At 46.9% G+C, this 10,933-nt stretch overlaps 1 protein-coding gene across 12 annotated transcripts in view; it reads left to right on the top strand.

Moving 5' to 3' along the window:
* The first annotated feature begins 3,358 nt into the window (after window positions 1-3,358).
* The window catches only part of BPTF (bromodomain PHD finger transcription factor), a 115,366-nt gene continuing 107,791 nt past the window's right edge, over window positions 3,359-10,933 (top strand). For all 12 annotated transcript variants that reach the window (XM_070393339.1, XM_070393337.1, XM_070393336.1 and 9 more), the window contains exon 1: window positions 3,359-4,173. In XM_070393339.1, the coding sequence (XP_070249440.1) occupies window positions 3,564-4,173 (610 nt within the window). In that variant the 5' untranslated portion in view covers window positions 3,359-3,563. The remainder of the gene's footprint in view (window positions 4,174-10,933) is intronic.

Genomic DNA, 10,933 nt, shown 5'->3' with positions numbered 1-10,933 from the left:
AGCAGGCCTGGATGGTGGCAGGGCAGGCGGGATGGCGCTGTCCCCGCCCTGCCTGCAGTATGCAAATTAGCCACCATCTTTGTTGGTGGTTAATTTGCATATCGTGATTAGCCAATGGGAGGCATAGCAAAGGTATGGTCAATTACCATGTTTGTCTATTATTAGATAGGATTCTTCTGATCATGGAGGGTACAGTGAGTCAACCACATTGGAAAGAGGTTTATACTGAATTTGGATTTGGTTTTCTCACCAGCCTTGCTTTTCCCATCATTCTCCTACATGGGTCTACTGAGTACCTTATTTGCCATCATGGTTATCTTACACATCATGGCATCTGTCTTAGTTCAGGCTACTATAACAAATTACCATAGCCTGGGTGGCTGATAAACAACAGAAATTTATTTCTCACAGTTCTGAAGGCTGGAAGTCTTAGATCAGGGTGCCAGCATGGTTGGGTTCTGGTTGCAGACTGCCAACTTCTCACTGTGTCCTCACAAAGCAGAGAGCAGCAGGAAAGCAACCTCTCTCATGCTCTTATAAGGGAACTAATCTCATTCATGTGGGCTCCACCTTCATGATCTCATCTAATCCTAATTATTTCCCAAAGACTCCACCTCCTAATACCATCACATTGGGTGGGCAGGGTTCCACATGTGAATTTGGGGGGCGGGGGAGACACAGTCCATAACAGCATTTGACCAAGGGACTAACTTTAGAGAAAGAGGAAACTGGCCGTCAGATTGGCTAGCCCTGTTGTGGAGCCCAATAACCAGAAGCGGCTGGCTTTATGAAATAGTAGAATGTCCCATGGAATACACAGCTCCAGAGACCAGCTGGAAGACAAACAGCTTGAGAGCTTGGATTCCATTTATACTTACAACTAGCGACTCTGGAGGTGTCAATATCCTTCTCAAATGAGCCAGTGTTTCTGTTGCTTGCAATTAAAAACACCAAGAATATAAAAATACCTCTTGTGTCATCTCTAGTAATTTTTTTTTTTTTTTTGGTAAATCGGCCTCCTCCACAAATAGCTTATGAATTCTGAAGGCTGTCACCATTTCTAATATTTTTCCTATAGTACATGGGACTGTACTTTTTACACAGTGCAGGATACAGGTTGCAAACTTGTAGATTCTGGGCTATATCTGAACTGCATGTATTTTGCTCAATCTGAAGTGCTTTTAAAAAATTGACTCAGTTGCCAACATTTTAAAAATCATAAGATTTCAGATGCAATGCCCATTTGCACCTTCTCTTGAAAACTGGAAGGTCTAGCCATTTTAAACCCAAATTCCCACAGCTTCCCCCTTTTTTTAATCCTCACCCGAGGACATTTTCATTGATTTTAGAGAAAGAGAAACTTTGGTGTGTCTGGGAATTGAACCTGCAACCTTTTGGTGTATGGCTACACTCCTACCAACTAAGCCACATGTCCCAGGGCCCACAGCTTTCTTCTTTAAGCAAAACACAGGCACCTCCATTTGACAAAGTCCTCACCTTGCCCACTTTATTTACTTTCATTACTTAACCGGACTCTGAAGGCATGTTTGTCACCCTTGGTGCTTAACTGAATTATACTGAATAAATTAATTTTTCAATTAATGCTTGTGTTTTACATTTTCTTTTTTTTAATTTTATTTATTTTATTGCTTAAGTATTACAAAGAGTATTACATGTCTCCCCCCCGCCCCCCGCCCTTGACAATCCCCTGGCCTCCCCTACCCCCCAGTGTCTTATGTCCATTGATTATGCTTATATGGATACATACAAGTCCTTCGGTTGATCTTACGCCCCCCCCACAACCCTCCCCGGCCTTCCCGCTGTAGTTTGACAATCTGTTCGAGGCAGCTCTGCCTCTGTATCTACTTTTGTTCATAAGTTTATAATGGTCTTTATTATCCATAAATGAGTGAGATCAAAATGTTTGTATTGATTTCAGAGGGAGAGAGAACCAGGAACATCAATGATGAGAGAATCATTGCTTGGCTGCCTCCTGCACGCCCCCTACTGGGGATCCAGACTGTAACCCCCGCATGTGCTCTGACCTGGGATCAAATCCCGACCTCCTGGCTTATAGGTCCAGGCTCCACCACTGAGCTAAACTTGGCCAGGAATTTTCTTTCTTTCTTCATCTTTATTGTTGAAACTATTCCAAGTGCCCTCTTTTCCCCCCATTGGCCCCTTCCAGCCCTCACCCACACCCGGCCCCAGGCCTTCGCCACCCTATTGTCTGCGTCTATAGGTTGTGCATACAAGTTCTTTGGTTAATCTCTTCCCACCCACCCTCCTACCCTCTGAGATTCATTTGCATTTCACATTTGCTTTCTATCCTTGTAACTAGATTGTAGTGAGCCACTCAGTGGACAGAATCCTGTTAACTATACCTTTTTTTTTTTTAGATTTGAGAGAGAGGAAGGAAGGGAGAAACATCGACTTTGTTGTTTCCCTTGCTTGCGCACTCGGTTGATTCCGAGTCTCCCTGGTTTGGTCTGGGGGCGCCTATCGTTTCAACACCCCGATTCCTCCCCTGGGCTGAGCAGAGACCCGCTGACAAGTGAGGTGAAAAGACGCACGTTACTTCCTGGCTACACAGACGGACGTTCTGCAGCAGGTTTGGGGCAGGAAGGCGCTTTCTCCCGGGAAGCTCTCGCGGAGGTGTTTCCAGGGGGGGTCCCGGGAAGAGGACGGAGACGAATGTAGTTCGTCCTGGGGTTTATGCGAGGCTTCCGGGTGGGGTCTCTAGTGGTTGGCGTCTCGGCGCCCCGCCGAGGGGCCGGCGAGCCGGGGCGCGGCTCGGGGCACAGCCCTCAAGCACTTGCCCCTGGGACCCCCTGCAGGACTCCCGAGGACCGAGCCCGGGGAGTTGCACATTCCCGGGGGCTCCTCTCCCCGCCCTCCAGTTCATTTCCCTCCGTCGCTGGCGAAGCCTGGTCCCCGCGGCAGCACGAGTCGCCCCCTCCGCGAACCCTCCGGCTCTTTTAGCATCGGCTTCCCCAAGGAGGCGGGAGAGGGACACATTTGGGGGCTCCCCTGCCTTCCCCTTCCCTCCCCTCCGAGCCAGGGGAGGGGCGACACGGGGAGCAGGCCCGGCGGAGAGGGCTCCGCGGGGGTAGTCGTCTCCCCAGACTCCGGCGCAGGGCACTTCGCCAGGGGCAGCGAGCGCCCCGGGGGTCCGCGCCGCCCTCGTCTGAGGTCCGGCTGCGCCGCGCGGAGGCGCCCCGGGCTCCCCGCCCCCGGCCCGGCGCTCCCGCGCTCCCCCTAGCGGCCGCCGGCGGCCTCGCTCCGTCCCAGGCTCGTCGGCGGCGCAGCTCACGTGACCGCGCTCCGGGCCTGCGGCCGCTGTCGGTTCCCCCAGTCACCGAGCGAGAGGGAAGAAACAAGATGGCGGCTGAAGGCGATCCGGAGTGGGGCCCCAGCAATTCGGATTGAGCCTTCTCCCTCCACCCGCTTCCGCCGGCCGGGCCCCTCCCGCCCGGCACCGCGGGCCTCCCCACCCGGCCCCGGCGCCCCCCCGCTCCCCTCCCCCCCCCCGCTTTCCCTTCTCCCCCCGCCTGAGCTCCGACATGAGGGGCCGGCGGGGCAGGCCGCCCAAGCAGCCTGCGGCTCCCGCAGCGGAGCGCTGCGCCCCGGCCCCGCCGCCGCCGCCGCCGCCACCGCCGCCGCCGCCGCCCACGTCCGGACCCATCGGGGGGCTCCGCTCGCGGCACCGCGGCAGCAGCCGGGGCAGGTGGGCCGCCGCCCAGGCTGAGGTGGCGCCCAAGACGCGGCTGAGCTCGCCCAGGGGGGGCAGCAGTAGCCGGAGGAAGCCGCCGCCGCCGCCGCCGGCCCCCCCGAGCACCAGCGCCCCGGGCCGGGGGGGGCGAGGAGGCGGGGGCGGCAGGACGGGGGGCGGGGGCGGCGGCGGCCACCTGGCCCGGACCACCCCGGCCCGGAGGGCCGTCAACAAAGTGGTGTACGATGACCACGAGAGCGAGGAGGAGGAGGACATGGTCTCCGAGGAGGAGGACGGCGACGCCGAGGAGACCCAGGACTCGGAGGGCGACGAGGAAGACGAGATGGAAGAGGACGACGATGACTCCGATTACCCGGAGGAGATGGAAGACGATGACGACGACGCCAGCTACTGCACGGAGAGCAGCTTCAGGAGCCACAGCACCTACAGCAGCACTCCAGGTACCCGCCCGGCCCCGGTGCGGGCGCCCTCCCCACCGCCCCCGCCTCCCCCGCGCTCGCTCCCCTCGGGGCTCCCCCACCCCCGCCTCGCCCCGGCGGAGGGGAAATGCGCCGCTGCATCCAGTGACAAAACAACAACATCACCACACACAACACAACTAGATTTACCGGAGGAAAGAGGCTCATTGTTCAAAATGGAGATTGCATTGTTGCAGTTTGCAGGCCACACGCTCGCTCGCTCTCTTTCTCGGCCCCCCACCCCCTGGTTTTCCTCTTCCCCGTGGGTGCCGGTGCAGCGTCTCGGTGGGGCAGGATCGAAACTTTGGCTCACGCGTGTCCGTTGCACTTATTTTCCTCCCCTGGTGTGGGTTTGGTGGCTTTGGAATGAAAGGAGGCTCTTGTTTTTGCAGACCTCGCCGCATTTCGAGTGGGGCTTCTTTTAGGTGTTGGCTTATCGTATAGCTTGTTCCTTAAAAGGGAATCGAGGCTTGAGACAGGTTGTGGCGCTCGCCCCAGGCTCCTCTCCCCACCCGGAGCCTTGGTCCGGTGTTAAAATCGTGTCGAGGAAACGGGTCAGTCCGGGGTTGCAGGGGAGCCTTCGCGGGTCCTGGGTTTGTTTTTATTCTTGGGTGCGAATGGGCTCGTGCCCCAGTTGCTCGTGAAAGGCTGATTTAAAAAGCAAAGCAGAAAACCACACAGAACCCCAAACAAACGTGGTAATTCATCCGATTCAAAGCCATTTTGGGAAGATCCAAAATAAAAGTAGTAAGACATCGCAGGAACAGGCGTCTTGCCGGTTTGATCCTGGTGCTTTGCCCGAGAAATGCCGTTTCGTGTCACCTGTTGCGGGAGAACGTGTAGCAGGCGTAAGTGCTGAAGATGAACCTTTGGACCAACTTCTAAGTCACACAGCAAGAGATTAGGGGGATTTATTGGAAAATGGCTTTTTCTTTTTATCCCATTTCGAAGGACGAAAGTCCTGCTGGATCTGTAATGCATTTCTTCATGGTGACTCCAAATTTCTCACAGAAAGTTTCTCTAGGTTGGTGCTTAGATACATTTTTTTTTAAAGCACACAATTGCTGCTTTGTATTAAATATGGAGTTGCATCTTACTAGATTGTGAAAAAAGCATCACTTGTAGCAACAGCCTACAAGATTTGTCCTTTATGTGTGTTAATCTGTATTAACTAAATTAGAATCCAGTTTTAAGAGCTTTTACAAAGTAAAGTTTATGAGGAAATTGGATCTTAAGAAAGTTGTATCACTTGCTTTTTAAAAAGAGACTAGGGTAGTAGAAGTGGTTAAATAAGTTTAAATGTTTCCATTTTTTATACATACTTTAATACATATTGGAGGAGTGTGAATATTAAGCCAGATGTAATCCCATTTAGATTTTCCTAACAGCAAATGAAAAAGGTAACTTCTTTTGCCTCACAGAAAGAACGTATCTGCCTGTATTTTAATTTGGGGGGGGGGGGAGGGGCGGGGAGGCTTGCTGGATGGAGAATGAAGGGAATGAATCAAGTGCCAAGTATTTATTGCATGTAGAGGGGACTATGCCAGTTTTCATTTCATGCCAATTTGATTTTAATACATCTTCTATAGTTATAGTTTTTACTTTAAGAAAGAGCCCACATTTGAAAGACAGTTGGAGACTGAATTACATTATCCCAGGGCGTTTTGGCAGGGCAGTTCAGCTATCCTTAGCTTCTCTTAGAAGGCCTAGCAAATAATACTTAGGATTGATAGCTGTGTGTATGCTGAGTTAAATTATAATCTGTGGTTGGGTGTTTCCTTTTTTCCCCCCTTATAACATTTATTGAGCATTTATTATGCCAGGCCCTGAGCCAGGGGCTTGGGGGGAAAAAGTGATTACAATACTGATGTGACTAAAACTTGTATATTTATGTACTTATATGACAGTCTACATTGTGTATACTTGTCCTATCTTTATATGAATTTAAGGATTATACATCTTTATATTAATCTTACATCCTTTGCATTTCCTAGCAAAGTGTCTTGAATATAGCAGTAGCAGGTGCTCATCAAAGATTGGTGAGAACTTGTAATAGATGAAGTTTTGATAGTTCTTCACTGAGTGCCATAACTCTTAAATATTTTAGATTTGGAAAACTAAAAACTGGTCTAATTAGATGTTAATACCCAAGTGACCAATGAATGTTTTTAGTAGCAGAGTTAGTGTGTTTTGCTTGCCAGGCATTTTCCTTTCTTTATTGGATGGGTGTTAACTTGCTGAATGTTTTACTTTTGAAACACATTATTTCTCAAGATTATGGTAAAAGGAATAATATATATTGTGTTCTAAACTTTTAGACTATGTCCCTTGTCTAGAAAGTAACAGTGCATGACAGTGAGTTGTTTGGGGTAAGCACTAGTTTTATTAGTTTTTTTTGTGTGTGTGGTTTTTTTTTTTTTTTTTACTTTTTTTTTTTTTTTTAAATATATTTTATTGATTTTTTACAGAGAGGAAGGGAGAGAGACAGAGAGCTAGAAACATCGATGAGAGAGAAACATCGATCAGCTGCCTCCTGCACATCCCCCACTGGGGATGTGCCCGCAACCCAGGTACATGCCCTTGACCGGAATCGAACCCGGGACCCTTCGGTCCGCAGGCCGACGCTCTATCCACTGAGCCAAACCGGTTTCGGCAGTGTGGTTTTTATTTTTACATTTAACCTAATTTTATTCATGTTTGCCTTAGGATGGGGAATAGATCATTCAGTAAAAACATACAGTAAAAACAAAATATGTCTTATCATGTACAACTTTTAAACTACAATTATGATGTACCTTAATTATTTCCATGCACACAAGTCTAACATTACAGTTGTTTTTTAAAAATAAACACAATTAAGACTTCTAGGAGCATTTTATAATAAAGTAATTCCTAATTTTTCTTTGTAGATAGAGTGTTTTTTATTTTTGTCTGTACTTACAGACCATAAAGGCTGGAAAGATGGTTGTTAAATAAATGTGTATATGAGTATATGCTTTGGAAGTAAAAATATTCTAGTGTTGGTTTAAAATATTTCAGAAGCACCTAAAGAAATATTATTTGAATCCTGCTGCACTGTCAAGGCTAAAAGAGGTATATATTTTATTGGTAATTTAGATTAATTTTATAAACTAGAATGTTGACTTAAGTAATAAATTTCTAGTATAAGAAATAACTTATTCATCTATTAAGTACATTGTAGGTAGTATAACTGGATGGTGCAAAGACACTGGTTGACGTTACTAGCTTAATTTTCTAAAATCATAGATTTAAAAGAGTTTATTAACTGAAGATTAAATGTTTTCCTTTTATGAAGAAAAAAATTAAATGGGTATGTAAGGTACTCACATGAAAATTTGGTAATACAAAATTGAAATCATCTAGTTTTGCTTAACCTAGAGGTATTTGTCTAAATAAGACTTTTATTTTTTTAATTTTTAAAAAGTATATTTTTATTGATTTCAGAGAGGAAAGGGGGGAGAGAGAGAGAGAGAGAGAGAAACATATCAATGTGAGAGAGGAACATCGATTGGTTGCCTCCCATAAGCATTGACCAGGACTGAACCTGAAACCTGGACATGTGCCCTAACTGGGAATTGAACAATCAACCTTTGGGTGCCTAGTACAACATTCAACCAACTGAGCCACACTGGCCAAAGCTAGCCTATAGGTTCTATGACATACTCTGCCAATACCTTGAAGGATTGTATAGAAAACCTATTTTGAATAGGCATTTGGAAAAGTTCTGACAGAACCTTCAAATCTAGCATTTGCTAATTTAAAAAATTTAAGTCATAGTTGAACTAGACTAGTTCTTGCATTTAACTTGTATGGGACTTCTGAAGATTCTTAGCTGGAATTTGAAATTAGGAAATTCTGATGGTTACAGAAAGCGAAAGCTCTGGTGTTATTCTGGGAGTTATGTCCTCTAAGGGGTATGACAGTGGAAATGAGTGGTATAGATGCCATGAATGAACTGTAGATTTATATCTGAAAAGCAGAGTTTGTTACTAGTTTGGCAGTATTTATTTCCATCACTGTCAACCAAATATCTTTTCAGTATATTTGTAATTTCTGATTGCTACAAGTGAGGTAGAAAGGGTAGTGGAAGTTTAAAGGAGGTCGAGATCAGACCCTACTGGTGGAGTTGTTGTGGGATGTATACTTCCTGGATGAGCATGTGGACAGTGAGGACGGACAGGTGGAGGGAAGGAGCAGCATGAACTAAGCCACTGATTTTAAAATGTGGGCAGTCTTAAGTAACCTGGTTTAGTAAGAGCTTGTGTGTGTGAATAGGAAATAAACTGTAAAGCTCCGTGTTGGGCTGACCTACACAACCATACTGGAGCATTTGTATTTTTCCTTCCTTATCTGTAGGGTAAGGATTGGGTTAGATCAGTAGTCCTCAGTCATTTTTCACTCCTGGAACACTCAGGGGATATGTTATATTTCCATCAGTACCATGCAGAAGTATGAAACTGGAGGAGATAGTTTCTGGAGCACCTCCCCACCAATCTATTTCAAATCTATTTTATTTGCAGGTATTGGGGATCAATCGGAAGACCTAAAAACAAGTGGGAAATGATTTCCGTGGGATGTTAGAAAGTTTAGCATAGATTCTGTTCTGCAGGATAGATTGGAAGAGAATGAGATATAGCTGATGGGGATCTGGATGGGTTTTGTAGCCCTGGATGGAAGATCAATTTAGGAAGTGCTTCAGAGTTCTCCATGCCTCAACAACATCACAAGTGTAGACAGAGGAATGCATCAAATATGCCTCTAGGCCGAAACCGGTTTGGCTCAGTGGATAGAGCGTCGGCCTGCGGACTGAAAGGTCCCGAGTTTGATTCCGGTCAAGGGCATGTACGTTGGTTGCGGGCACACCCCCAGTAGGAGATGTGCAGGAGGCAGCTGATCAATGTTTCTCTCTCATCGATGTTTCTAACTCTCTATCCCTCTCCCTTCCACTCTGTAAAAAATCAATAAAATATACTTTAAAAAAAAAAATATGCCTCTATAAGAATGGTACTGCTTTCAGTAAGTAGCCATAGGAATTCAACTTTATAAGGGAAATTAATGAACCCTAGCTGGTTTGGCTCAGTGGATAGAGCCTGAGGACTGAAGGGGGTCCTGGGTTCAATTCCAGTCAAGGGCACATGCCCCGGTTGTATGCTTGATTCCCTGTAAGGGCAGTGCAGAAGGCAGCCAATCAATGATTCTCATCATTGATGTTTCTATCTCTCTCCATCGCCCTTCTCTGAAATTTTAAAAAAAGGGAAATTAATGAGATTTGTTTTCAGGTATAAGTACCTGAAGAAGTTAAACATGAGAATTAAAAGAAGAAAATGGCATGGCCGGTGTTGTGCAGTGGTTGAGTGTCGACATGAGCCAGGAGATCAAGGTTTGATTCCCGGTCAGGGCTCAATCCCCAGTGTGGGGCATGCAGGAGGCAGCTGATCAATGATTTTAGTATATCTTTATTAATTTCAGAGGAAAGGAGAGGGAGAGAAAGAAAGAAACATTAATGATGAGAATCATTGATGGGCTGCCTCCTTCACGCCCCGCCACTGGGGTGGGGTTCCATACCATAGCAGTCACTCCCTACTCCCTATCCTATCCTTCTCCCTCTCCATCCTTTGGCAACCACTACTTTCATTCTCTGCTGATAAATGGAGACATATAATGTATGGCTTCTTTCACTTAGCATATTGTTTTCAAGGTTCATACATGTTATAGCATATACCAGTCCTATATTCACCAGTTCATGTTTTCACTTTTTGTCTATTATGAATAATGCTGCTGCAAATAATTCGTGTATAGATTTTTGGCTGTACAATATGTTTTCATTTTGGGTATATCCTAGGAATGGAACAGCTGGACCATTACAAATGCAGTTTTAATAGAATCATCTTAAACAGACTCATTTTGTTTGTTACAATAGTTTTTTCTTTCTTTCCTTTTTTTTATATAAGATATGTCTGTGCCCTTCTTGGCTACGTGAGGGGCATGACAATAGAGGAGTGGGTGGCCCTGGTGCTGGCTGGCAGTGCTTCACTTGCTTGTAGGTGATGGAGAATTGCCCAGGTAGTGGCCCATCAATCATCTCGGTTGCTTTCCACCTGGTTGAAAGTCTTGCCGTTGTAGATGCCCACAGTGCCACCAACCATCTCAGTCAGGGTGATCATGTCCCGAATGTGTGGCTTCATCGCCTTGGGCTTCTCCGTGGGCGGCACCTCCTCCTTGCGCAGGCGCTTGGCTTCCGCAGCAAAGTGCTGCTTCCTTTGCAGGCCCGGGGTCAGCCGCCACCCGCTGCGGGGCGCTGTGCAGTTGCATCCCGATGCTCATAGCTCGTCCAGCAGCTATTCAAGATGGGCGCAGCCCGAGGTTCGCTTTCTTTTCTCCACTTCCGCCATCTTGTCGGTTCTTTGGAAAGGCTCTTTGGTACTGTAGTTTTAAAGTTCTTGCCCTGGCCGGTTTTGCCCAGTGGTCGTGGGTTCCATTCCCTATCGAAGGCACGTACCTTGGTTGCAGGAGGCAACCGGTCGATATATCTCTCTCTCATCCATATTTCTCTCTCTCTCTCCCCTCCTCCTCCTTCCCCTTCACTCTCTAAAATCAGTGGGAAAATGTCCTCAGGTGAGGATTTAAAAACAACAAAGAAACAGATTTCTCTTAAAATGAAAGAGCTGGATTGCCTTAGGCCAGCTTGAAGAATTAATTCCAGAAGGTTCTGTCAGAGAAG

This window comes from Myotis yumanensis, unplaced genomic scaffold (assembly GCF_028538775.1).
Source record: "Myotis yumanensis isolate MYYU_CA2020_CCGP unplaced genomic scaffold, mMyoYum1.0.hap1 SCAF_16, whole genome shotgun sequence".
In the NCBI taxonomy this organism is placed as follows: domain Eukaryota; kingdom Metazoa; phylum Chordata; class Mammalia; order Chiroptera; family Vespertilionidae; genus Myotis; species Myotis yumanensis.
This window is presented reverse-complemented; position numbering and strand designations above follow the sequence as displayed.